The 26,750-nt window shown below is 47.4% G+C and overlaps 1 protein-coding gene across 1 annotated transcript in view; it reads left to right on the top strand.

Moving 5' to 3' along the window:
- The window catches only part of WWP2 (WW domain containing E3 ubiquitin protein ligase 2), a 155,621-nt gene that overhangs the window by 110,469 nt on the left and 18,402 nt on the right, over positions 1-26,750 (top strand). The window contains exons 8-10 of the mRNA XM_047794004.1: positions 545-755; positions 17,017-17,106; positions 22,446-22,620. Coding sequence (XP_047649960.1) covers positions 545-755; positions 17,017-17,106; positions 22,446-22,620 — 476 coding nt within the window. The remainder of the gene's footprint in view (positions 1-544; positions 756-17,016; positions 17,107-22,445; positions 22,621-26,750) is intronic.

The raw sequence follows: 26,750 nt of genomic DNA, 5'->3' as shown, positions 1-26,750 counted from the left end.
GCTAGAAAAATTTAATAAAGGTCTGTAAAAGAGGTCATGGTTAATAATCTGTTTATTTCAAATCCACCTCTCAGTTTTCTTCAGGCAGGCCATTACAGACTTGCTGTCGTTTCCAAAGTTTTTTTTTTCTTTTCTTTTCTTTTTTTTTTTTTCTTTTTATGACTCTGCCTGCGGCATATGGAAGTTCCCAGGTTGGAGACTGAATTGGAGTAACACCTGCTGGTTTTCGCCACAGCCACAGCAACGCTGGATCCGAGCCACATCAGCAGCTGACGCCGCATCTTGCAGCAGCACTGGATCCTTCACCCACTAAGTGAGGCCAGGGATCAAACCCACATTCTCACGTCCTCATGGACACTATGTCAGATTCTCCACCTGCTGAGCCACACTGGAGACCAAGTTAGGTTTTGTAAAACTTTTTGACGTCTCTGGATAACCTGCATGGTTACCTTGCAGGGACTGCGTTATCATATTAAGCGAAAAACCGAGTAAATGTGAGCACAGCTCTGAGCTGATCTCTCAGCTACAATTTCTGTATTTTCAGTGAGTGATGAACCCACTGCAGCCACCGATCCTGAAGAACCCTCTGTGGTTGGTGTGACATCCCCGCCTGCTGCATCGTCGAGTGTGACCCTAAATCCCACTGCTGCGGCTCTCCCTGCCACCGCCACACCGGCCGAAGGAGAGGAGCCCAGCACTTCGGGCACCCAGCAGCTCCCAGCGGCCTCCCAGGCCCCCGATGCTCTGCCTGCTGGGTGAGTAGTCTTCTGTCCCACCACAGCGCTGCCACCCACCTCCTGAAAAAACCAACAACTGAGATTCCTTCAACAGGGCAGGAACAACGTGGTTATTTATTACCTGGTGGCTAGCTAGTAGTCTCAGGGGAGGCTGCCATGCATAGTAACGAGCAAGGTGTGGAGGGACTGCTTGGTCTCCATAAATCTTGAAAAGAATCTAAATCATCAGGAGCAGAATCAATGCCACCTTATGCCGTGACTTGAAATGAACAGTTTGATGCAAAGCGTGTGGCTTGTCTGGAACAAGGAGCTCCTTTTGCCCTCTAAGATCACTGAAGGGTCTTTGCCTGGATCCTGCCTAGGAAGCAGCTTTTCTCTCTTGCATTTTATCTTAATGGCCCATGGAGGACTTGAGGCTCTGAATATTACTGTTTGTTATTCCCAGGGCCGGGCTGACATTCACATGGGCTCCTAGTTTTCTTGCCACGCTTTAGGTGAGCATAAAATCTGAAGCTAAGGGCCTTGGATGACAGCACGATAGCCCCGGCAGACCGAAAGGAAGTTCAAGGTTTGACTGTGTAGTGAGTGGAGATGAGGAGCGTGGCATCCGCTCGATCTGGGCTTGGATCCCGCTCCACCCACGGTGACCTTGCCTGAGTGACTTTCCGTCTCGGTGAGGTGGAGGTAATAATCATGCCTATCTGTCTCCCCAGGAAGTTAAGGGGCTCCGGTAGACAGCATATGTGATGCCCTCCCCCAGTGGTGGGTCTTACACCTGGTGAATGCTATTTTTGAAGCAGTTGTGAAGGAACCACAAGGAGGGGGAAAGAACCTGAGCTAAAAACAAGTCTGGGAGTTCCCATCGTGGCGCAGTGGTAAACGAATCCGACTAGGAACCATGAGGTTGCGGGTTCGATCCCTGCCCTTGCTCAGTGGGTTAAGGATCCGGCGTTGCCTTGAACTGTGGTGTAGGTTGCAGGCACGGCTCAGATCCCGCATTGCTGTGGCTGTGGTGTAGGCTGGTGGCTACAGCTGTGATTAGACCCCCAGCCTGGGAACCTCCATATGCTGTGGGTGTTGCCCTAGAAAAGACAAAAAACAAACAAACAAAAAAAAACAAAAAAAACCCCACAAAAAACCAACAACAGAGTCTCATCTCAGGGCTACCAGTCCCTGTCGGGGCCAGTTCCATTGCCGTCCTGCTGCCCTTCCTGGTTATCAGTTTGGTACCAAGGAAACCCGTGTATGGTCCCCGTGGTCTTGCCCATGGTGGTGACGTGTGTGTTGGTCCTCTGAGCCTTTGTCATTTGTAAAGGAAAAGGGAAAGATGGATGGTGTCTTGCTTAACGTATATCATGCTTCATTGTTCTTAAGCCGCTTCAGAAAACCCAGTTGTTGCAACAACAAAAAAAATCACAATCTGAAGGCATTTGCCATTTTACCACATACATCTCCCCATCCCCAGCCTTTGGCTCACCACCTAACTTAGATTTCTTAGTAAAACATGCTGAACACGTGAAAAGTCTTGCAAATAGTTTTTAATACCTCAGACCCGGCGAGAATCTGGGCCATCGAGAGGTGGTTCCAAAAAGTTTTTTGGTGAAGTTTTCAACTTTGCGAAAGGATTCATAACCCATTGCTTGTGTGCAGCTTCTTACAGGGATTGGTTGCTTTTTCTTTTTTTCGTATGTGGTAAGGAATACTCGAAAGACCTTGGTTTGGTTTATAATTTGAAATCTGTATATAATTTGGGGGGAACCGGGCAGAGTCACGTTGGCAGAAGGGAGAGAAAATGCTGTCTGTGTCCCCCTTGAGCTGTCCCTGTGAACCCCCCCCCCCGCCCCCCGCCCTTGCCACCCTAGCAAACGCCTGGAGGGCGGGCTTCACTCCTGTGTGGGTCACAGGTAATTAGGACTCATGGCTCAACGTGTCTTTATGTAGGGCGTGTGTGAGGGTTACTGTTCTCCTGGATTGGGCTCTTCCTGTTTCCAGGCAGCTGGAAAACTCCAGGCCCTGAAACCGCTCTTTATTCTACGTCTGGCACTGGAGCAGCCCAGGGAAGCGGTTCTCCTCCCCCACCCGCCAGAGGCTGAGACACTTTGGCTCAGGCCAGCATCCCACCGTGGAGCGTTTAGAATGGGATGAGGCCCCATGGGCGGGTCTGGGGAGGCCCCTCCCCACTTGAAGACGTACGATGGTCCAGAGAAGGGTATTGAGACCCAGTTTTCTGGCCCAGATGGGCTTCCAGGTGCCCGTCCCCGAGACAGTGGGGTGCTCCCGTACCTCGTAGGCTGCCTCAGGGCCTGGAAGTCGCCTGGAGCAGCACTGCTGAGTGCGTGGCACCGGGGATGGCAGGCTTTCAGTTCTCTGCTCTGTGATTGCAAGCCAGAAAGGGCACACTTTCGCCCGCCAGCCTTGCAGTTCACAGACCTACCATCCCCACCCCAGCTTATTTACAAGTTTAGGAGATTCAGACAAGATGGGTTATTCCTCTATTCATAGTATCTTGGCTTCAGGAGTCAGGGGACCACTTTTAACCTTCTAAAATAAAACTCTGAGGCGTTCCCGCTGTGGCACAACAGGATTGGCAGCATCACTGGAGCGCTGGAACGCAGGTTCAATCCCCAGCTCAGCACAATGGGTTGAGGATCCGGCATTGCTGCAGCTGTGGCGTAGGTTGTAGTTGGGGCTCGGATTCAATTCCTGGCCCAGGAGCTTCCATAAGCCACAGATGCAGCCAAAGAATAAAATAAAATAAAACTCTGAGCGTGACATTTCACGACTTAGAATGCTGCCCATGGCTTCCTTTTGTCTTTAGGGATAAATTCGCAAATCCTCGACAAGACCTCAAAAGCCCTGTAGGATAGGACCTCATCTACCCCTGAAGCTTTGCTTTCCACTCTAAGCTCTAGCCACAATAACTCCTCTTAATTTGACAAACGTACCACTGTTTCTCCGGATTTGGGACCCTCTGCCATGCTGGTTACCCTCTCTGAAACCTTCCTCACCATCTCTGTGCATGGATTTCTATCCATGTCCGAGTCGCAGATGAATCAGCGCCTGCTCTGGGAATCCTTCCTCGATCCTTGGTAAACAAGGTCAGACCGCCCCGTGTACTGTAACTCTTCTCACACGTGTAATTGCCTGTTTGGCGTCTCTCTGCCCTGCTGGGCTGTAAACGCCAAGACGGCAAGGAGCCCTGTACAAAGTCAGCCCCCAAGGCATATTTGTAACAACTTAATGAATCAATTTCAATGCCATCGCTTCCTCCCTCCCCCCCCCCCCCCCCCCCGCCCACCTGGATGAATGTTTTATCCACAAATAGAGAGCAGTTCTGAAGGAATGTGGCATTTTCTTCCCGAGGGTGAGACCTTATGGGGTAAGGCACTGGGTTGTCAGGTATGAAGCTATCACAGGATCAGGATGCTCTTCCCTGCTCACCAGGGGCCCTCATGCCTTTGGGAGACCCTGTGGAGCTTGGCTCCCCTTTGCTGAGGCATTTCTGGGCCCCGCTAGACTGCTTTTGCAAGACGTCCCTCTGCCTTTGTCTCTTTGCGACCCTTCAGTCTCCCTGAGAGAGCAGGATTCACTTGGGGATCCCAAGGGCTTATTTTTCCAGTTGCTGCGTTGCCTTTCTGAAGCTTGCAGCCGATGAGATTGGTCATAAAGATGTCACAGATGTCTCTGTGTTTTAATGACTTAAGGCCGCTGGAAACTGGGCTGTGTAAGTCCGAATAGACCACCCTTTATCCCGCTCTACTCCCCCAGCTCCAAACCCTTCTGCTTTCTGTACCTTTTAATTGAATCAGCACGAAAGAAGCCAATTGGGAGGGCGTGGCATTTTCAGCTTTGCAAATAGCTGTTACAGGATGGGGTGCCAGGGAGGCTCGGGAGACGTGGTGAGATAGTGGTCCGGGCCGCGGGGAGGGAGGCCGCTTTGATCCGCTGGCCCTGCATCTGGTTTTTATCAGCCCGGAGCCCACTTGGGGGACCGAATGCTCATTAAGAGCCCGTGGGTACATGGCTTAGATAAACTGCAAGCGCGTCCCCGGCTCAGCCGCTTGCGCAGCCCCTTGCGCACAGAGGCACATTATTCGGCCCTGGCAGCCGGCACCGGGCTGCGGTTTCTTACATAAGGGAGGCCGTTGTGCTTGGACTGCCGACTTAGCCCAGCGCTGCCATTTCACACCATCCCTCTCCTCCCGCAGTCATTGGCTGCCCTGTCTGCTTCCTGCCTCAGAGTAGAATTAATTGAGGAGAGTGTTTTCTGGATCTTTCGGATTGGCCATCTCCCCTACCCCCAGGCCCAGGTAGGAAGATCCAGTGGTCCTTGACACACTATCAAGGAGGACAACCCGGGAAGAGTTCTTGGATGTTTTCTTTGTAGAAACACTTTAAGAGACGTTGACATTTGGAGCTTCTCTGCTAAGTTATAAACCAGCCGCTGCCATTTGAATTTCATTCCAAACTCCATTTTGGCGCGAGCCAAAGAGCCTTACCCAGGAGTTTTGAAATAGTGCTTCTCAAACTGTCAGTGAAGAACTACCCTTTTTTTAAAAAATCTGTTTGTTTTAATTTTTTTTTCCCCACTCTCTTATGAATCCCTACTTTGGTCCTCTATTCAGTGAGACAGATCCACAGATCACATATCTGGATGTTGTGGCAATGTCACATTGGTTTCTAAATGCTTAGAAACTTTGGATCTTTTCTGTTCGCTGAACAGTAACAGCGTGAGCCATGGACCGTACTTTGAATAGCAAAGGATTAAAGGATTATACTGGAAGAATCTGTGCCTTCTTGCTAAGTGGTATGGTTTTGTTCTCAACTCTGCAAAGACTATTACATGCTTAGGTAATGCCAGATAGTACATACTTTTGGCTTCTTCCTCCTTGTCTCAGAACAAAAGTTACTGTTGTTGGGGCTGGCCTGTGAGACGTCCTCGCCCTGCTATGTGTATGTTTTCACGTGTAATTAGGAGTTTTCATTTTTGCCATACCTTTTAAGAACTCTTCAAGAGCTGAGATTATTGTGTCCATCTTTGTATCCCCAGCACACAGGACTTGACTTCTAGGAAGATGGAGTGAGAAGTATTTGTGGAATGACTGGATAAATGCCTTCCATTCTCAGCACCTCTTACAATTTTTTTTTTAATTTTTAAATTTTTATTTTTTGCTTTTAGGGCCACACCCACGGCATATGGAGGGTCCCAGGCTAGGGGTCAAATCAGAGCTGCAGCTGCTGGCTTACACCACAGCCACAGCAATGCAAGATCCAAGCCTCGTCTTCGACCTATACTGCAGCTCACAGCAACGCTGGATCCTTAACCCACTGAGCAAGGCCAGGGATTGAACCCTCAACTTCATGGTTACTAGTCAAATTCATTTCTGCTGCACCACTATGGGAACTCCACCTCTTACACTTTTTTAGTTTTTTTTTTTTTTAATTAGAAAAAAATAGAAGAAATAGAATAACAACAGTAACAAACACCCACCTAGATTTACTCATTGGTAGTTTTCATGCACCTAGTGTATACTTTTGCCTGACCATCAGCAATAGCTAGCACCCAGTAAACATTCCCTTTGTGCTGGGGAGGTTTATATGCTGGTTATTTCACGCCATCTTCACGGCCCTCTGTGTAGTGGCTACTTTTACCCTCATTTTGCAAATGAGAAAGCCTTCAGCAGTTTGCCCAAGACCACAAAGACAGACATGCACACATCTACCAAAACTGGACAATCTTAGGGTCGGTGCTATTAACATTTATTTTAAGCACGCAGATAAGAATAGAGAAATACCTGTGGGCTCCACCCCCGGCTTTATCAAAGTTTAGCACTATGCTGCGTTTGCTGTGAAGGCCCTCCCCCCACTCCCATTTTTTAACTTCTGATGAAGAAGACATTACCAGTAAAGTTGCAAGTCCCCATGCAGGCCTCCACGATCCCACTCCCTCTCCATAGAGCTACACGGATCTCGGTGCATTCATTTTAACTGCTATATGGTATTCTGTTGTAGGAAGAGGTTAAACTTTATTTATGTCATAATTAAAATTTATCTCGGAGTGCCCGTCGTGGCTCAGTGGTTAACGAATCTGACTAGGAACCATGAGGTTGCGGGTTTGATCCCTGGCCTCGCTCAGTGGGTTAAGGATCCAGCGTTGCCATGAGCTGTGGTGTAGGTCACAGATGCGGCTCGGATCCTGCGTTGCTGTGGCTCTGGTGTAGGCTGGTGCTACAGCTCCGATTCATCCCCTAGCCTGGGAGTGGCCCAAGAAATGGCAAAAAGACCAAAAAAAAAAAAAAAAGTATTTATCTTTACTGTATCTATCAGACATCATGTAAATACAAAATATAAAAGGTAATATGTTTTATATGTACTTATAATTACCTCTTTGCCATTGTAAACAATGCTACAGTGAAGTTTTTTCTGAGCATGCCTTTTTGTGTGTGTGGTTGTTTCTTTAGTGCAAGTGCTGGAACAGGACTTTCTTACACACTTTCAGTAGGGGCTGTCAAATTGCTTTTTGAGTCAGCTCACTGATTCACACCCCCATGAGCATGCATAAGCATTCCTGCTAAAACTTAGAACTGTCAGATTTTTTTCACCTTGGCCAGACTGATAGGCGTGAATGGTATCTCTGGGTGGTTTGTTTTTGCTTTTGTTTTTTCTTCTTTGGCTGCCCCGCAGCATATGGAGTTCCTGGGCCAGGGATCAGATCCGAGCTGCTGTGGCGACCTTTGCTGTAGCTGTGGCAATGCCGGATCCTTAGCCTACTATGCTGGGAGGGGGATTGAACCTGTGTCCCCAAGGCTCCAGAGATGCTGTTGATCCTCTGCACCACAGCAGGAACTTCTCTTGGTGGTTTTAAATTTGAATTTCATTGATTATCATTGAGATAAAACCTTTTTTACATTTAAAAAAAAATTTTGTTCTTGAGTTTCCTTTCTTGTGAGTTATCTATTCTTATATTTTGGTTCATTTTGCTGCTTAGGTATCTGCCTTTTTAATCTGCAGGATTTCTTAATATGTGCTGGAGACTAATTGCCTCTCAATTGGGTATCACAAATACTTTATTTCCACTCTGGCTTGTCTTTTCATTTTTGTATGTTTCATTATTGTACAAGAGTTCAATTTTTTTTGTTTTTGTTTTTTTTTGCTTTTTAGGGCTGCACTAGCGGCATGTGGAGGTTCCCAGGCTAGGTGTCCAGTCGGAGCTACAGCTGCCAGACTACACCACAGCCACAGCAACATGGGATCTGAGCCGCATTTGCAACCCACACCACAGCTCACAGCAATGCTGGATCCTTAACCCAGTGAGCGAGACCAGGGATTGAACCCATAACCTCATGTTCCTAGGTCGATCTGTTTCCGCTGTGCCATGATGGGATCTCCAGTTCAAATTTTTAAACACCAATTTTGTGAATCTTTTCACCTGCCTTTTGTGTCTTGTCTAAAATACTTTCTTACTCTGATGTTGTAAAAATTTTACATGGGTAAACGAGCCCCTTTTGCCCACATTTTGTTGATTCTGATATGCGTGATATTTCACCTTTAACTTCTTTAAAATCAAGCTGTGATTTACCAGCACTGGCGTGTCATAGTTTAATTGGTAGAGGCTTTTTCTTTCTTGGTGTTATGTTAACAATCTTGCAGTTTTTACTGTCTTACCATTAGTGACATTTTAGATTTAATGAAAAAGACTATTTATATACTTTTTCAACAAAATTTTGATTATCTTATGCATGTTATTTTTTCACTTTTTCCACCCAATATATTGTGAACATCTGAACAAGTCAATATTATTTTATAGTAGTATTTTCTTTTACTCTGTGTCAGTAATTTGTACCTCTTCATACAATTGTATTTTAAATGACTGAGTAGCCATTATAGAATTAACATAATTTATTTCTCTAATCCTCCATTTTGGAGCATTTACATTGCTCCCAGTTTTTCTGTAACACGCCGCAGCACACTGTGACAGATGCACCTAGGGGTGACTTCTTGACACACAAGTATTTCTTTAGGGTATATCCTCAGAGCAGGGTTGCTGAATCAAAGGGTATTCATGTAGGAAAGGTTTTTAAAAAGAATTTTTTTTGGCTGTGCCCATGGCATGTAGAAGTTCCCAGGTCAGGGACTGAACCCGTGCCACGGCAGTGACCTGAGCCACTGCAGTGACAATGCTGGGTCCTTAACCCACTGCACCACAAGAGAACTGCCCCCCCCATTTTTTTTAATTAAGTATAGTCAATTTACCACCGTGTGTCAATTTCTGCTTTACAGAAAAGTAACTCAGTTATACATATACGTACCTTATTTTTTTATATTCTTTTTTTATCGTGGTGTATCACAGGACATGGGATATAGTTCCCTGTGCTTTACAGTAGGACCTGGTTGTTATCCATTCTAAATGTAACAGTTTGTATGTACTAACTCAAGCTCCCAGTCCATCCTGCTCCCTCCCCGTCTCCCTTGGCAACCTTACAAGTCTGTTCTCCATGTCCGTGAGTCTTTTTCTGTTTCACAGCTAGGTTCATTTGTGCCATGTTTTATTTTATTTTTATTTAATTTTTGTTTTTTAGGGCTGTACCTGTGGCCTGTGGAAGTTCCCAGGCTAGGGCTTGAATTGGAGCTACAGCTGCTGGCCTATACCACAGCCACAGCAACGTGGGATCTGAGCCACATCTGTAACCTGCACCATAGCTCCCGGCAACACCGGATCCGTAGTCCACTGAGGGAGACCAGGGACTGAACCCATATCCTCATGGATACCAGTCGGGTTCATTACTGCTGAGCCATGATGGGAACTCCCCATTTGTGCCATATTTTAGATTCCACATATAAGTGATATCATATGCTATTTGTCTTTCTCTTTCTTATTCCACTGAGTGTGAGAATCTCTGATTGCATCCATGTTGCTATGAATGGCATTTTATGGTTCTTTTTATGGCTGAGTAGTATTCCATTGCATATATGAACCACATCTTCTTAATATAGGAAAGGTTTTTGACCAAGTTGCCAAATTGCCATTAGGAAAGAGTATACCCATTTTTGCTCCCACCAACTGTTTTTTAAGAGTGACTATTTCCCTGCATCGCCAAAGTTATCTGCAAAAATGTAAAAAAAAAATTGTTTTTAATAGATTCCATCTCTAGAAATTGTCTTCCCTGTTTATGAAAGCACATCTTATAATGTTGCCATCTGCTACAGAAGAGCTTTGGGGACTTTTCCAAGGCAAAGAAAATGGGACGGTTGAAGAAGAAGACAAACAGACCTTAATTCAGAGTCCTCAGTAGCTACTACTGTGCCACCCTCTGCTCCAAGGACATAAAGTGCTAGTTGTTGATAGTTTTTAAAAGGGGGTTAGTGTGCTTAGCTTTAAAGGAAGGCTCAGTATTTCAAGCAGTGTTCTTGGGGGCAGGTCTGAGTTTACAGAGGACCTACTAAAGCGGGGAAAGCAGCGAGAAGGAGCTGTATTCCATTGCACACCGACTTCGGACTCCTAAAACACTGACAGTGTCCCTACAGAGGACATACATCTTACGGTTCACCCAGGAAGTGGCCAGAGCGTCAGGGAATAGGATTTGGTTCAGAGTCAATTTAATATAGAAGCAGACCATAAGAAAATTTGAATTCCCTGCCGTATTTGCCTGAGAGGAATTGAACTTCTACATAGGCAGCTTTCAGAATACCCGAATACTTTCGGTGTATTTTTCTGAAGTTTAGTTTTTGTCTAAGTAATCAGCAAGGCGTCTTTTCTTTGTTGGTAGTAAAGTCCTGCTTGACTTTGTTTTCTGATGGAGAGAGTGTACTTTGAATGAGTGTCAGCCCAGTGCTTGTGTTAATGAAATTAATGAATTGTAAATAATACAAGTTTTTAAAAAAGAAGAAAAGGAGTTCCCATCATGGCTCAGCGGAAACAAATCTTATTAGTGTCCATGAGGACACAGGTTCAATCCCTGGCCTTGATCAGTGGATCAAGGATCCGGCGTTGCCTTCAGCTGTGGTGTATCCTGCAGATACGGCTTGGATCCCACATTGCTGTGGCTCTGGCATAGGCTGGCAGCTGTAGTTCCAATTCGACCCCTAGCCTGGGAACTTCCATATGTTGTGGGTATAGCCCTAAAAAAAAAAAAAAAAAAAACAGAGAGAGAGAGAGAAAAGAAAAGGGAGTTCCCTGGTAGCTCAGTGGGTTAAGGACCTGGCATTGTCACTATGACTCAAGTTGCTGCTGTGGTGTTGGTTCAATCCCTGGCCTGGGAACTTATACATGCTATGGGCATGGCCATATAACAACAACAATGATAATAATGTCCTTACTAAGAATTTTTGAGCATGTTGATGTTGTCTCTGATACTAACCTGAAATTCTTGGATTGCCCAGCTTCAAATTCCTTCCCAGTTTAATCCCACTGTTAGTGAAACTGTGATTCTGTCCAGATTTAGAGTCGTCAGACCAAGAAGTGTGTTGATCAGGATGGTTGGATATACACTAACGGAGGGTTGATTTCCTGAAGATCTTCTAGGGAATCCTCCACAAGGAAATGGGGTTCAGGTGACCAGATAATTTCCTTTCAGATAACATAGGAAGAAATGATCGGATGTCATTCTAATAATGGAACTGAGATTTTTTTTTTTTTTCCAACCTTTACTTTTCTGTGAGAATGATGGTGGAGGGACTCAGGGCACAGGCCTGGAAGATATACAGCTAAATAAAGGGCAGTTAAAATCCATAGGAGCAAAGGGAATTTAGGCTAAAAAAAAAAGAAAACACCACAGTGAGATCAATTGAAATTGGGGACTACTTTTGAAGTGCTTTCAAATATAAAGACCCTGTATAGTCCATGGTCCGACTGAACGTTCCACGTCGAAGGCCAAGGAGCAATGTGTGGGGAAGGGACCTGAATCACGCTTGGCGCTTTGAACACTCTTTGCGAGAGCATCAAAGAAAGCTCTTCCGTGGGAGAGGAGGTGACCCACGTGACCAGGATGCAGTATCGAAACCCACGGGTCGTTTGATTGAAAAGCCTTTTAATCTCAGCGTGAAGAAGATGCTTATGAGGTTCAGACACCTCACCCCTGCCAGGGATGTGCTGATGAAAGGTCGCTGCCAGTCTCCCTTTCTTGGCATGGGGAGACCAAACCAAGACCGTGGGAAGGCTTCATCTATGTGGGTCAGCAGCGACTGAGGCGGAAACGAGGCTCAGGAGGCTCGTGTGACGACAGCCTTGAGCGGCTCTGCTGCCCGAACGGAGGGGAGGGATTCGTATGAAATCTGAGGCGCCACGCAGGCAGGGAGGAGCTGCGAGTTTGCTGAGAAAAGCAGCTAGACCAGGTCGTGGATCCGGGAGGACCCGCATGGACATTTCATCCGAGCAGGAGTCCAGTTGTAAAAGGAAAAATGTAGATATCAAAAGAGGGTAATGGAAGAAAGGCCTGGTTCCTCTGGTAACTTTTTTTTTTTTTTTTTCCTAGCTAAGCCAACTGAGAGGGTTCATAGAAGGACACTGAGATTTGCTGGGCAGTAACAGTCCCCGAAAGAGAACCTTTCATTTGAAGGATCGACTGGGATCAAAGATAGGACAGACGGGGCTTATCCAGGCTTGGGAAGAGCTGCCATGGCTCTTGACTATAATCCAAGAGGGTTTCCTTTCTGGCAGTGGAGGAAGAAAGGCATTCACTTCATGGGAGTTTAAGAAGTATCCCATCTTCACATGAACACATAAGCCAAAGTATATAATCAAACTAAAGTTTCCTCCTTGCCTCAAATGAAACATAAAAGAAGCCAGAAGTCAAGACTTACTTACAAGATGACAGGTGCAAGAAAAGACTTGTTGGTGTAAAGAAAATAGCAACAGCACATGTTTTGTCTTTATTCAGGAGGCAGCCCCACCCCCCTATCATGAGCCGTTTTCTAGATAGTGACTGCAAAATGAGCAAACCTGTTTTCTTGGCCCCAAAATTGTGAAGGGAAGGAAGGGTAGAGCTAACTTCTGAGGAAATGCTGAGGAATTCTCAGCATCTTAAGTCTCATTGGGAACAAATTTTACGAAGGAGTGATTTGCTACCCTTGCCTTGAGGAGCTTCCGTATCTCAGTTCTTATTAAGACAAGTCTTGCTCAAGACTTTCCTTAGTGGAGTTCCTGTCGTGGCTCAGTGGTTAACGAATCTGACTAGGAACCATGAGATTGCGGGTTTGATCCCTGGCCTCGCTCAGTGGGTTAAGGATCCGGCATTGCCGTGAGCTGTGGTGTAGGTCACAGACGCGGCTCGCGTCCTGTGTTGCTGTGGCTCTGGTGTAGGCCCAGCAGCTATAGCTCCGATTCATCCCCTAGCCTGGGAACCTCATATGCCGAGGGAGTGGCCCAAGAAATGGCAAAAAGACAAAAAAAAAAAAAAAAAGGACTTTCCTTAGTTCCAAATTCACATGAGTAAAGAGGGGATCGGATTCGGAGAGCTGGTGTGAAGTCACAGAGAGGAGCCTTTGTTGTTGCAGGGTTCCCGCCAGATCCTCACGGATGGGGACACCCTTCCTCTTGAGTGGGCAATAATATCTGTTAACTCTTTTGTCTTTAATTCAGAAGGATGTTGAGAGGGAGAAGAGCCTCAACTTTACCCTGTCTATATTTTCATCTGGTTGTTTTTGCGAGAAGATTTTCCCCCTGACCGAAAAAAAGGATCTTCCTTTTGTAATTGGGAGGAACCAGGGCACCTGAGCCAAGTCACTGGTATCCGCTTCCCCCAGAACCTTGAGTGGGAAGGAAATACCCAGGAGAGAAAGTGTGCTTGAGTGCATTTTTTTTTTTGTCTTAAAGTTTTTTTTTTTAGTTATAGCTGATTTGCAATGTTGTGCCACTTTCTGCTATACAGCAAAGTGACTCAGTCATATGTATATACACATACTTTTTTATTTAAAAAAATTTTTATTGTAGTTGACTTACATTGTTCTCTCCATTTCTGCTGTACAGCAAAGTGACGAAGTCATACATATATAAATATTCTTTTTCTTTCTTTTTTCTTTTTTCTTGATTTTTAGGGCAGCACGTGCGGCATATGGAGGTTCCCAGGCTAGGGGGTCGAATTGGAGCTATAGCTGCTGGCCTACACCACAGCCACAGCAATGCAGGATCCAAGCCGAGTCTGTGACCTACACCACAGCTCACGGCAACGCTGGATCCTTAACCCACTGAGCGAGGCCAGGGATCGAACCTGCAACCTCATGGTTCCTAGTCGGATTTGTTTCCATTGCACCACAACAGGAACTCCCTCTTTTTCTCATATTATCTTTTATCATGTTGCATCACAAGTAACTGGATATAGTTCCTCGCGCTAGACAGCAGGACCACATTGCCTATCCATTCTTAATGTAACAGTTTGCATACTTTTTTATACTCTTTTCCCTTATGGTCTATGCTGTAGCATGTCTTTTTAAAGCTGTTTTGAAAAATACTAAAGTGTTTAAAACAACAATTTTACGCTTTTTCTTGTCAGAAGAGTGTGTACAAAAATGAAGCTGGATCACGAGTAGGTGTTCTGAAATGTGCTTTTGCATAAATATCATATCGAGTGATTGAACAGATTTGAATGTAAATAAGCAGTGTTTTGAAGGCATGTAACAAAAATAGATTGCTTTATTCAAATGGTTTACCTGCCCTGGTCCAGATTATACTCAGATATACCAAGTGGAATATATCTTGAATGAAGAATTAGCTACCGTGAAATTTAGTGGTGTTTGTAATACTCCAGTCCTCAACCCCGTGGCTGATTGATCCCTTTTGAGAGGAGGGCGTGTGGGACGACCAACCTCAGGGCTCCCCAGGGTGAGCCTCCCCATGGGGCCGAACGTGCAGCCTCTTCCCCTTCAGTCATCTCTGAGCAGAGGGTTGTGATTAAAATGGAGCCCAGGGAGTTCCCGTCGTGGCGCAGTGGTTAACGAATCCAACTAGGACCATGAGGTTGTGGGTTCAATCCCTGGCCTTGCTCAGTGGGTTAAGGATCCGGCGTTGCCGTGAGCTGTGGTGTAGGTTGCAGACGCGGCTCAGATCCCTCGTTGCTGTGGCTCTGGCGTAGGCTGGCGGCTACAGCTCCTATTAGACCCCTAGCCTGGGAACCTCCATATGCTGAGGGTGCGGCCCTAGAAAAGGCAAAAAGCCAAAAAAATAAAAAATAAAATGGAGCCCAGAAATGAATAAGTTGGACTCATTATAGTTCCTTCCCCATCGTCTGGATCTGCAGGGCCCTGACCCAGACTCCTGCACCAGGGAAAGCTGTTCACGTTGAGTGGGCATCGGAAAGGTACCTGGCATCTTGTCTGCTGGGTAGTGGGTTCCTTGTAGGTTCCTGGTGACCTTCCTTTTCCTCCTTTCTTCCTTTCCACGTGATGTGGTACCACAAATGGGCCAGAGTCAGAGCTGAGTTAGAGTTACTAGCTTCTCTGAGCCTCAGTTCTGTTCCCTCAGTGGTGATGGCGTTGCCCACCTTAAGAGATGGAGGCAGGGACTGACTGAAGTAGAACATGAGCCTGTAGCCATGGTGGGTGATGGGTCTCCCCTTCCCATTTTTGGCTCAAAAACCTCGTGTCTGTCTGCATCCGAACTAGCCTTGGAGGGGCTCATCCGTGCAGTCTGTTAATCATACCTGAGCAGTGGGATGGCATAAAGCCAGTATCTATCAGAATAGACACAGCAGGCTTAGTCATAGAAGTTAGGACATTTATTTCGTTTTATAGTGTCCTCTCCTGTAAATTATGTCTTCCTTAAAATCACCACGCTTTGCCAAATGATGCAATACAACCTACAGGGCTTATGGGAAAAAATGGGTTGGGACATAACACTCAAAAATTTGTCAGTGATGCACAGTGCACACTAATACCCATGGTAGTGTAGTTTTACACATGTTAAATGGTTGCAAGCTTAACCCTACAATAAATACCGAATGTTTCCATGAGGAGACCTGAAGTTTGCTTGTGGCAGCAGGTGTTGGAAGGGCTGGTGCTTGTGAGCATTCTTGTGGAGTGGTACAGGGAGGGTTTTCTGAAATCAGGCAGGCGTTGTAGCCCCAGATGTGGATGGGTGGGTGTGGTGTCCATCACGTAGTAAAGCGAGGTAGCTGGCGGAGGTGTGTGGGTTTTGTGTGTTGCTACACGACTGCTTTCAGCTGGGGGACGTCTTCTGTGTTCATCTCTTGTTTTTCAAAGGCAGATTCATGCAAAGCAAACACAAAACTCACATTCTGTACACACTGTTCCCCTATGTATCAATTGCACTGGAATAGATCTGTGTTTTCCAAATAAGAATTTCACCGGCACTGACTGTACCAACTTCCTGGAAAAGATCACCTTCCCCTAGACAGTAGCCCAAAGTGGAAGTAAATAAAATCAGTGTGAAACATAAAGGCTAAGGGAACCATCAACATCCTTTGTAAAATGATGATCATTTTAGAAACATAAATTCTTCACATCCTTTATATGCAGGATGCTGTGTTCCAGGTAAGTGGATTTACTGTCAGGCTGCATTGAATACGGGAAGAATAGGAGTTGGGGATGGGTGGTCCTTGGCCGTATTTTGTAGTGAGTGTGTGTGTGGATTCACAGCTTGGATCATCTGCTGCCTTGTCATTCTGCCATTGGATGGCACCCTGATCTTCTATTGACCTATACACAGTCTTAAGGGTAGAGCAGCCAATAAACAGTTGGCTGTGTGTCTTGATTCATCCTGATCTCTTTTCAAGACCCTTTATACGTGAATCTCGTATTTTCACAAGAAATGTATGGGGTCATGAATCTGTGAGAACGCGTGGTCATAGAATTTGTGACCTGAAGAGGTAGTAGGCAACGAAGGCTGGGGCTCCATAGATGCACTGCAGGAGAGGTCCATGAATCCCAAAAACCACACACACATTTTTGTTGGTAAGAGCATTTTGGAAGGAAGGACTCGTCAGCTTTCATCACATTCCTAGAGGGGTCTTTGATCCCCAAATGGCCAAGAAACATGGCTTTAGAAAAGTCTATGGGATGTAGGTTCATATGGGTTGTTCAGGGGAATTTATTGCCATCTATGGGCTATCTAGTGCCTTGAGTTCATAAAGGGGACCTATTCTAGTTTTCTCTGGAAACAGTCCCGGTGCCATTAGCGGTGCCACCATTAGTGACAGCCTGGAGCTGGTCTGACCAGAGGGCTGGTCTTGCACGTCACTTTAGCCATATCACTAGTGAAGGACCCCGTTGAGCAAGGACTTTTGCCTTTCCCCGTGTGTCTCATGCCTCCCTTGACTGTATTTTGCAGATGGGAGCAGCGAGAGCTCCCCAACGGGCGTGTCTATTATGTGGACCACAATACCAAGACCACCACCTGGGAGCGGCCTCTTCCTCCAGGGTAAGGCTTGGGCCAAAAAGCCCCAAACTCGGGAACTGGCACCAGAAGCCCCCCATCGGCTTCTCCCCCACTCACTGCCATGACCATCTCTTTATTTCCTCTCCCTCCTCTTTTCTCTCTCTCTTCCCTTCCTCCCATCCACCAGGCCATTCTACAGTCTCTCCTCTCTTGGTACTTTCCCTTCTCCCCATATGTGTTGTTGGCTGTGGGCATTAGTGAGCGGTGTTCAGAGCCCCCATAGCTGTTGGGCTCGGGAGGAAGGCGGGCTGGGGACGCCTCTGGGGGCAATTGTGTCTTGGTGGCCTCAGTCACTTGACCTACAAAGAACCCTATGGGGCCCAATTTTTGTGCTCCTTCTGCAGAGGTAGCACAGTACAGGGAAGTTTATCGTCCTGGGCCACTTGATTGCTTTTCCTAGTCACTTACCTTCATTGTGCTCTCATTTCTTAGGACGTACTAGGATACGGAGAGCACATAAAATATCTGGGGGGAAAAAGAGCACGAGGGAGCCCAGCTAGAGAGGGTGTTGCTGATGCATTTCACAGTGCCCCGTGTCCATCCAGCCCCTGAGGACGGCGTGCATCTCGTTCAGCTGGGCGTTGCGAGAACTCACCAAGTTCTCCAAAACCAGAGGATGAGTGAGGCGTCCAAGTGAGGGAAGACTGTCCAAGTTCAAGGAGAAGGGGTTTGGTTCCCTGTCTGCCAGGGACAGAAAGTTCTTTCCACATGTGTCTCTGGGTCCTGAGAGCTTTCAAAAGGGAGTGTATTCTGCTCTAGGAAAAGAATCCCCTCGAAGGAAAGTCGCCGTGAAGGGCTCCTGCATAAAACATGAATGGGGGGGGGAGGATGTTGGAGGAGGGGCCTCGCGGGGGACCCCTGTGTTCTGTTTTGTTCTGCTGTCAGGCGTTTGCCAGGCAGATACCCCTTCACCTTCCTGTCCCCGGAGTTTCCGTGGACGAGCTGCTTTTAGTTTTGGTTTTCCACGGGAATGCTTGTGTTTTTCCTTTTCTTCCTTACCCTTCTGGAAATCAAACTCATGATCCATCATCATTAGTTGTCAGTCTGTTTTCTCCTTTGACTTCAAGGCCAGAGAACTTACCAAAGTTAAACACTGACCTCCTAGAAAAAAGTTAAACATTTCATCATGGCGGTGGCAGAGATTTTCTTACTGAAATTTTCCGACAGTGCCCAAAGTAGAGAGAATTCCCACACAATCAACACATAACTGCAATAATTATCACCTCTTGGCCATTCTCGTTTCATCTGTACCAGAGGCTGGCCACCTGTGGGCCGGTGAACGAAATCCAGCCCACTGCCTGTTTTTGTAAATAAAGTTTTATTGAAACACCGCTGCTCTCATTCGTTTTTGTCTGTGGCTGCTTTTATGGTCATTGGCACAGCTGAATAATTTTGACAGAGCCTGCAAAGACTGAAATATGTACTTTGTGGCCCTTTGTAGAAAAAGTTTGCCAACTCCTGCTCGTAATCCTCCCTTACCCGTGTCCTATATTATTTTGAAGCAAATCCCAGACGTCCTATCTTCTTATCCAACTTTCGGTCTGTAGTTCTAAAAAATATTCTCTTATTAAAAGTAAAACCACTGTATTGTTAGCAGTATTTACCTGCCACAGTCAAATACCCAGTCAGTCAGATTCCTCCAGTTGTCTTACAAATTAACCACCGAGGTTTCCCAGGACAGTGTTGCCTACGTGTACTTGGTGTGTTTACAGCATGTCTATTTAAAAGCAGCAGTAACTCTGTATGTGCTGGTTGCTTGTCTCCTAACCTCTCTGGTCTCTAAGTTATGCAGGCCTTGACCTGGTGAACATTTGGGTGGTGTCTAAATGAAGATATTTAATGGTGTCTTCTGAGAAAGGCTGAGATCCACCTTTCTTATCTTCTGGCTAGTTTTTGTGTTTTATTGGGAGATGGCTCAGCTCTGCAAACCCCCCCACCCCACCCCCAGCCCCATAGCCTCTTCGTTCTTCCTGAATTTCAGGCCCAGACCTTTGAGCTCTTGGCACTGAGTTCTGCTCTGTAATCAGGAACCCAGAGAGAACAGTATGCTCAAGCGTTCATCGCTAATTAATGGGAGAGGTTCTGCCATTACCAAAGTGAGAGCATTCTTGAAACTATAGACGGAATCATTATCTCAGCAGACCCAGTCATCCAGGAGTGAGATTGGGCCAGAAGACTCACTTTATCATAGCCACCCCCTGCCGTCCCTTCGCTTGTATAAAGAACGGTCCATTTTTATCCAGGAGCAGAGGGACCGGACGTGGTGGTTAAGGATGAATGCAGTCATTTGCTTTTTAGTCACGCCTGGGTGGCTCTCAGGCCTGGGGTGAGCAGGGAAAGTGGTCACCACAGAGCCTGGTCCTGGGGAGGCCGCATAGAGTCATCAGACTTGGCCTTTAGGAAAGGCTGGAGGTGGACCTCAGTAAGAAGAGGGAGGCGATCCAGGTCCGGGGAACCGTGTAAATCTAAAAGGGGCTTTGAGGGAATGATGCTTGGAGCAGTTTTGCTGGAGTGGAGCGTTTGTGTGAAGCAAAGATACCCAGTGTATGTCCAGCACGGTGTTTGGGGCAGATGCCTACTGGAACCAAAGAGCAATGGGGGGGAGAGGGACTGCCCAGGCCTCCAGCCACTGCTCTGTTTTTATAGATTGCGATTCTGCATAAAACTTCACCTGAAATCAAGGATGTGATTATGCTGCTTAGAAGTTTGACCAGTGCATGGAGTTGCCATCGTGGCTCGGCGGAAACAAATCTGACTAGCATCCATGAGGTTGCAGGTTTGATCCCTAGCCTCACTCAGTGGGTTAAGGATCGGGCGTTATCCTGAGCTGTGGTGTAGATTGCAGACATGGCTTGGATCTGGTGTGGCTGTGGCTGTGGCATAGGCTGGCCACTATGGCTCTGATTGACTCCTAGCCTGGGAACCTCTATATGGCGGGGGCGGCCCTAAAAAGACAAAAAAAAAAAAAAAGTTAGACCAGTGTAGAGGATTTCTAGTTAAACATGTGGATTAAACATGTGTTTATTTCCATTCCTTCCTGAAAAGCCACTGAAATGGCAATAAGGGTTATTTTTTAAAAGTATAATACAAAGGAATGGAAGAGGAGCAAAAGCATGTGGAAGACTGTACTCCAAGTTTAGTTGCTGATAGATAAATGGCAGTGTTGAGAAAGCTGAAACCCAGGCTTACAGTGTGGGGTTTCTACCGGGAAGGCAGCCAGTTTGTACCAGGGAGCCCTGGAAAGGCTCAGCGATGAGAGACATATGGGGCGTGTGTGTGTGTGTGTAATGAGACTAAAAAGCAGAAGTTTAAAATTTGTGCAGAAGAATGTATACATGTATGTGTGCCTGGGACACCTTGCTGTATAGTTAGAAAATTGACAGAACACTGTAAACCAGCTCTAATGGAAAAAAATAAAAACCATTTAAAAAAATTAAATAAAATTTGTGCAGAAAGTAGCTAGATTCCTCGGTTGTCAACCATAATTCCCACCCCTCTGCCACAGGCATGTCGCATGACTGCTGCTGATAATGAGAAGTTCCTAGGAGAGCAGAACCAGCCTGGAGAACACAGCCGTAGCCAAGGTTAGGGATGAACTCAGGAAAAAGGGATTAAGTGAGGCCAGTGGCCTCAGGGTAAAGATTGGAATTTTTTTTTTTTTTTTTCTTTTTAAACTGGGGAATGTGACCATTCTAAGGGAAGAAAACTTCAGATTGTGCTCTTTAGGGAATCTTCTGGTAACAGTGATTCCGGAGATCAACTTTTAGATAGTTTATCGCTCAAGTGTGAGGGTTGAACTAAAGGCATCTTCAGACATGCAGGGTTTCAAAAAATTATGAACTTTGGTGCCTCCTTTCTCAGAAACTAGTCAACGATTTATTCCACCAGACAGGAGGAAACAGAGAAGTCCTGAGATGCAGGGCACAGGGGACTCAATTCTGGGGGCGGAGGTGTTCCCTCGAGGACAGCGAGGGACGATGGTCGAGCAGGCCTGGGGGCCGGCTGTCCACACTGGACAAAGGATGCCCAGAACGTTGGGACCAAGCGTTACGTGACACCTGCCCTGGCAGAATTGGGGGGTGAATTAGCGATAGGTCCAAGCAGCATAAAACACACCGTTCTTAACCGTAAAAGAAAAAGTTGTACAAGGAAGGAAATGTAGGTATAGTATATACTCCAAGGGCATCATCCACACTCTGAGTATTGACTTGATGATGGTTTTCTAGGAGTTCCCCTCGTGGCTCAATGGTTAATGAATCCGACTAGGAACCAGGAGGTTGTGGATTCGATCCCTGGCCTTGCTCAGTGGGTGAAGGATCTGGCGTTGCCATGAGCTGTGGTGTCGGCTGGCGGCTACAGCTCCGATTGGACCCCTAGCCTGGGAACCTCCTTATGCCAAGAGCAGCCCCAAGAAATAGCAAAAAAAAAAAAAAAAAAAAGATGGTTTTCTAAAATGGGAGGATGGGGGAGGGGAGGGCACTGTGTGGGTTGGGGCAGGGAAGTGCCATAACCAGACCCTCAGCTTTGATGGTGGAAAGTCCATTAAGTAACGTCTCACTTGGCAGAAAGCAAGAAATGATGGAATGCGCATTTATGTAGCAGTGTGGCTATAAATAGTGGAAGAGGTCAAGAGTTGAAAGCAATTGTTGCCACGGTGGGTGGGTGGGGGGGCGGGGGGGCAGGAGACACCGGTTTTCACTGCCTCCCCTGTAGTACTTGTTCGTATCTCAGGCTGTAGATACAGGATTCCTCTGATAACAGATAAAGAAAAATCACTAGTGGGGAGAATTTGTGAGAAAGGTGGGAAGATTCCGGATTATCGTGAGCCTTGAGTGCTGGTTTCAAGGTTTTGGCTCGAGGGCAAGTGAGGCGTCAGTTGATGTTTCCAAGCAGGAGCATGGCGCAAAGGGTCCATCTGCTGGGGCTATCCTGATGGCAGTTGTCCACTGGAATGGATGGCGAGATGAGTTCAGGGACCGTTGGACGTAGACATGGAAGGTCAAGGGCAGAGAGACAAAAGAAAAAGAAGCCCCTGGCCTGGGTGGCTTACTGAGGTCCGAAGGAGAGGACAAAGCCAGGAGTGATGATGTGGTTTCCTTCCTGGGAAGGGACAGAGGAGGAGAAGCCTGGGAAAGGCTCAGGTTCGGGGCAGGAGGGATGGCATTTAGTCGAATCCTTCCTGGAGGCGCCAAGCACCTGTGCCAGCCCCCACACCAAACCCTTCCCCTCCGTCCTCCTTGCCAGCAGGCCTGAGATTTCCCTAGGATTTGAGGGCAGGGGTGAGGTAGTCACTGTATTCACCCTGAGTTTAACATTTGCAGCTGGGAGAAACGCACAGACCCCCGAGGCAGGTTCTACTATGTGGATCACAACACTCGGACCACCACCTGGCAGCGCCCTACAGCCGAGTACGTGCGGAACTACGAGCAGTGGCAGTCCCAGCGGAGCCAGCTCCAGGGCGCCATGCAGCACTTCAGCCAAAGATTCCTCTACCAGGTGAGAGGCCGGGGGCCAGCCACGAGGGAGGGGAGCCTGCCGGCACCATAGGATGGGCAGCCTTGCACATTCTCTGTAACCCTTTTGGGTGAGCGGGGGGAAAACGGTAGCTGGAAATGTCAGTTCTCTGACCCTGGAGATTTTACTCATTGCAGTGAAATTCCTCAAATTCCAGTGTTTCTAACTTAGTAACTCAATGCCAGCATCTGTGTTTATGGACTCAGTGTGTATGTCTGAAACCGAATCCCCCATCTTTCTCCCGGGATTGGCTTTTTCCTGGTCCCTCCATTAAATGCAAGTCCATTACACGGTCCCTCCATGTAAATCCAAGTCCATTTACAGTGTCTGGAGCCCTGAAGGTCACTGTGACCTCTCCCATACCTTGTCCTTTCAAATAAGGCAGTCACCCAAATCCTTCCCTTCCCGCTGCTGCTACTGTTTTTCCTCTGATCTTTATCATCTGACAGGTTCTCAAGGATGGAGGGACCATGAGTTTATCTGGATCTGGGGTGGGCAACTATGGCCTTTGGGCCAAAATGGCCCCCGGTCTGGTTTTGCAGATAAAGGTTTTTTTTGTTTGTTTGTTTTTAGGGCCACACCTGTGGCCTATGGAGGTTCCCAAGCTAGGGGTCCAGTTGGAGCTACAGCTGCCAGCCTATACCACAGCCACAGCAACACCAGATCCGAGCCATGTCTGCAACCTACACCACAGCTCATGGCAACGCCGGATCCTTAACCCACTGAGCAAGGCCAGGGTTCGAACTTGCGTCCTCATGAGTACTAGTCAGGTTAATTTCTGCTGCACCACAGCAGGAACTCCTGAAGTTTTCTTGGAACACAGTCACACCTGGTAGTGTGGGTATAGGCTGAGGCTGCTTTCATGCCACAGTGGCAGAGTTGAGTAGCCACAATGGAGACCAGGTGGCCCATGAAGCCTAAAATATTTTTTATGGCCCTTTACAAAAAAAATGGATTGACCCTCTAGTCTAGATGACCCTCCCTCTATCCAATTCCCGGTTTTCCTCTGTCCCTCCCGACTGATGGTTAGGGCAGCCTTGGACTTGTTCTCTTTGCTGGCCTCATTTTCTCTCTCTCAGTCTTCAGCAATCATCATCATTCTGTCACTTTTTTAAAAATCACTGTGGAGGATTTAAGGGAAGGGGGCCTTGCTCTGTATTTATCTCTTTATCACTGACTCAAAACCTTCTACAGTTGGTACCTACAGAGTAACATTTAGACTTTCTAGTCCAGAATTCAGAGCGTTGTGGTCCCAGACTAACTGTCTAAGGGTCTCCCACACCGTGTCCCTTTAGGAACCTTCTTCCCTGGGTCTCCATCTCATTAGAGCCTCTCCTAGCAACCCGGTGCTTGGTGGGGAGCCCAGGTACCCAGTCTCTTGTCAGGGAGAGGTGAGGTTCCTAAGGTGGAACTCTGATTGCATTTTCTCAGAGCACTTTGAACACTCTGGGATCTGCAGTAGAACCTGCACAGGGTGTGGTAGATTGGAGGTTGGAACCTTTTTGAGCTGGACTATGGCATCACTGCATTTAACCCACATTGTTTCCATTCAAAATGAACTTTAACCCCACAAAACTATTTCTGATTGCTCCAAAAACCTGTAGTTCCATTGGGTTGCACAGCACTCCTCATCAGCCTTGCCCTCATTTCCAGCTCTTTCACTGCTCACCCAAAGCAGGAGCTGCACCATCAACCATAGGCATGGTAGCATTGCCCTGGCTGGCTTGTTCCTTCTTTAGAATGTGGGGGTTGACTGCTCATCATGTAGTGTTTCCTTGGTCCAAGTGAGAAAGTTCAGTGTTTGTCACATTAAGTTGCTTCCAGGGTCAACTGGAATGCCCCGGGGGGTCTGTCTAGTGCAGCCCCGCATATGTTCTTCTGCCAGGCCTCCCACTCCACAGCCCCTTTCACGAGTGCGTGGCCTCTGGTTCTGGCATCTTCCCACATTGAGTGGGATCTGGCCCTTCTCTCCATTTCAGAAACTCTTCCTCTCGAGCTGGGCCCCAAAGACTTTCCCTGCCATTTCTTGAGTGGTCGTGGCTGGAAAACTGGGATGGTCTGGGCCTCTCTGACCTTTGACTTAGAGACAAGGACACATTCTAGGAGTCTCACATGGTTTGGTGTCCCTGCTTCCCCAACTTGTCAAATTAAAAAGGAAAAAATCTCTTGAAGGAATCTTTTTTTCCTACCTCCAAGGCACCATGTGAGTTCTGTCAGTTGACCGAGAAGTTGGGTGAGTGGAAGGGAAAATTCTGGATCCTCATCCCCTCTGTCTTTCGGGGGTTTCATTCCTCTTGTTTCTCTCATTTTAGTGACATCATTTCGGGCCTATGGAGATGGAGCTCTGATCTGGAGTATCCCCTAAAAGTAAAAATTCAGGGCTTAAAAAAAAAAAAAAACCTCTGAGTCCTCTCTCATGGTTTGCTCAGCCTGGCTGGGGATCCAGGGGGGTTCTGGATGGAGGTAGTGGTTCCTTTTTCTCCCTGAAACAAGATTCCTATTGAAAAACGAGGGGTTAGCTTTCAATGTCTCTCTGTTGGTTTCTCTCCCCTCTGCACTGGGTTTGCCCCTCTTGTTTGCGGTGGTGCCATGTCCTGGTTACAAGTAAGAAGAGTCGCTTTCATAGAGTTATTTTGGGGTTTGGCCTTGGCCCAGGATTGGCCTCCGAAGACTTAAGAGCTGATACTATACCAGAGGCGTGCCCTCCTCCTCCGGCTGCTGGGCTAAAACCAGATCTTGTTCTTCGCTGCTGCCCGGCAGAGAACACGAAACCCAGCCCCACGCGGGAAATCGAGGGCAGCCCAGATGTCAGGCTCCCGCAGTTCCTTCCTGCTGCCTGCCTCAACACGTGCCTCTCTCCGTCTCTCCGTTACTGCTCTCTTATTTCTGACACGGCTCCCTCCCTGACGCCCCAGTGTGTCTTTGCTCCTCGTGATCATCACTTGCGTCTGGCCCCTGCAGTTTCGCCTTGCCTTTCGCCTTTGGTCCACCGAGCATGGCCAGCCGGGGCCTGCGCGTCTTGTGTCGCGACGGGCCCCCGCTCACAGCCTGCTCCCACGTCTATGACAGCTCCCCTCTCCCATCCCGCCTTGGTCCTCCCCTCATAACCAGAGGACTAGTCCGGGTTGGCGGCACCGAAACACATCATTCCGTGGCTCCTAGCGTGTGGACGCCCAAGTGCTTTATCTGGGAACAGCTTGTTTCTTCCTCTGCAAAGAGCCCGTTGGATCAAATTCTCAAGCACCTGTGTTTTGTTTCTGTGTCCACTGGGTGCTGCACTTTTTTTTTTGTCTTTTTGCCTTTTCTAGGGCCCTCCCGCGGCACATGGGGGTTCCCAGGCTAGGGGTCGAATTGGAGCTACAGCTGCTGGTCTACACCACAGCCACAGCAATGTAGGACCTGAGCCACACCTGCGACCTACACCACAGCTCACGGCAGTGCCGGATCCTTAACCCACTGAGCAAGGCCAGGGGTCGAACCCGCAGCCTCATGGTTCCTAGTCGGATTTGTTAACCACTGAGCCACGATGGGAACTCTTTTTTTTTTTTTTTTTTTTTTAAGGAGCCTGCCTTCCACCCTGTAACCTCTCTCCCCTTCCCAGAGTTTTTCTTGCCCTCAGCTGTGTTGGCTAGACATTCTTTATTTCTGAGTTTCTGTCTTAAAATATTACTGCCTCGTCCCTAAGGGAACTGAACTCATGTGAGCCTGTGGCTCGCAGCCGGCACCCCTGTCCTCCCAACCCAGGCTGGTTACCAGGAAAACTATCCAATAGCCTTCCTGGCAAAAAGGAAACTGCCTTGTCTCTTAAAGTCACCTGCACATCCCAGAATCTCTCTTCTGACTGGACTCTCCCCACACCCCTTTCTCTGTGCCTCTCCAGCGAGATCCAGGTCACACATGGGACCCCTCATTTCAGGGGAAGGCTCGATAGGAGAGGAGGGGAGTTGGTTGGCTCACTGGAGATGTGAGGTTTGGGGGTTTTGGTTCTCGGGTCTCTATGTGCAGCTTTTAGTTTTTGCATCTCCTTGGGTTCTGTCCACTTTTTTACATTTTTCATCTTGTATACATTAGGGGAGAAATATGCAAAAATAATCAAGCGCTTTGCTTTACCT

The sequence above is a fragment of the Phacochoerus africanus genome, chromosome 8 (assembly GCF_016906955.1).
Source record: "Phacochoerus africanus isolate WHEZ1 chromosome 8, ROS_Pafr_v1, whole genome shotgun sequence".
Lineage (NCBI taxonomy): Eukaryota > Metazoa > Chordata > Mammalia > Artiodactyla > Suidae > Phacochoerus > Phacochoerus africanus.
The sequence above is the reverse complement of the archived record's forward strand: the minus strand, read 5'-3'. Positions and strand labels throughout refer to the sequence as shown.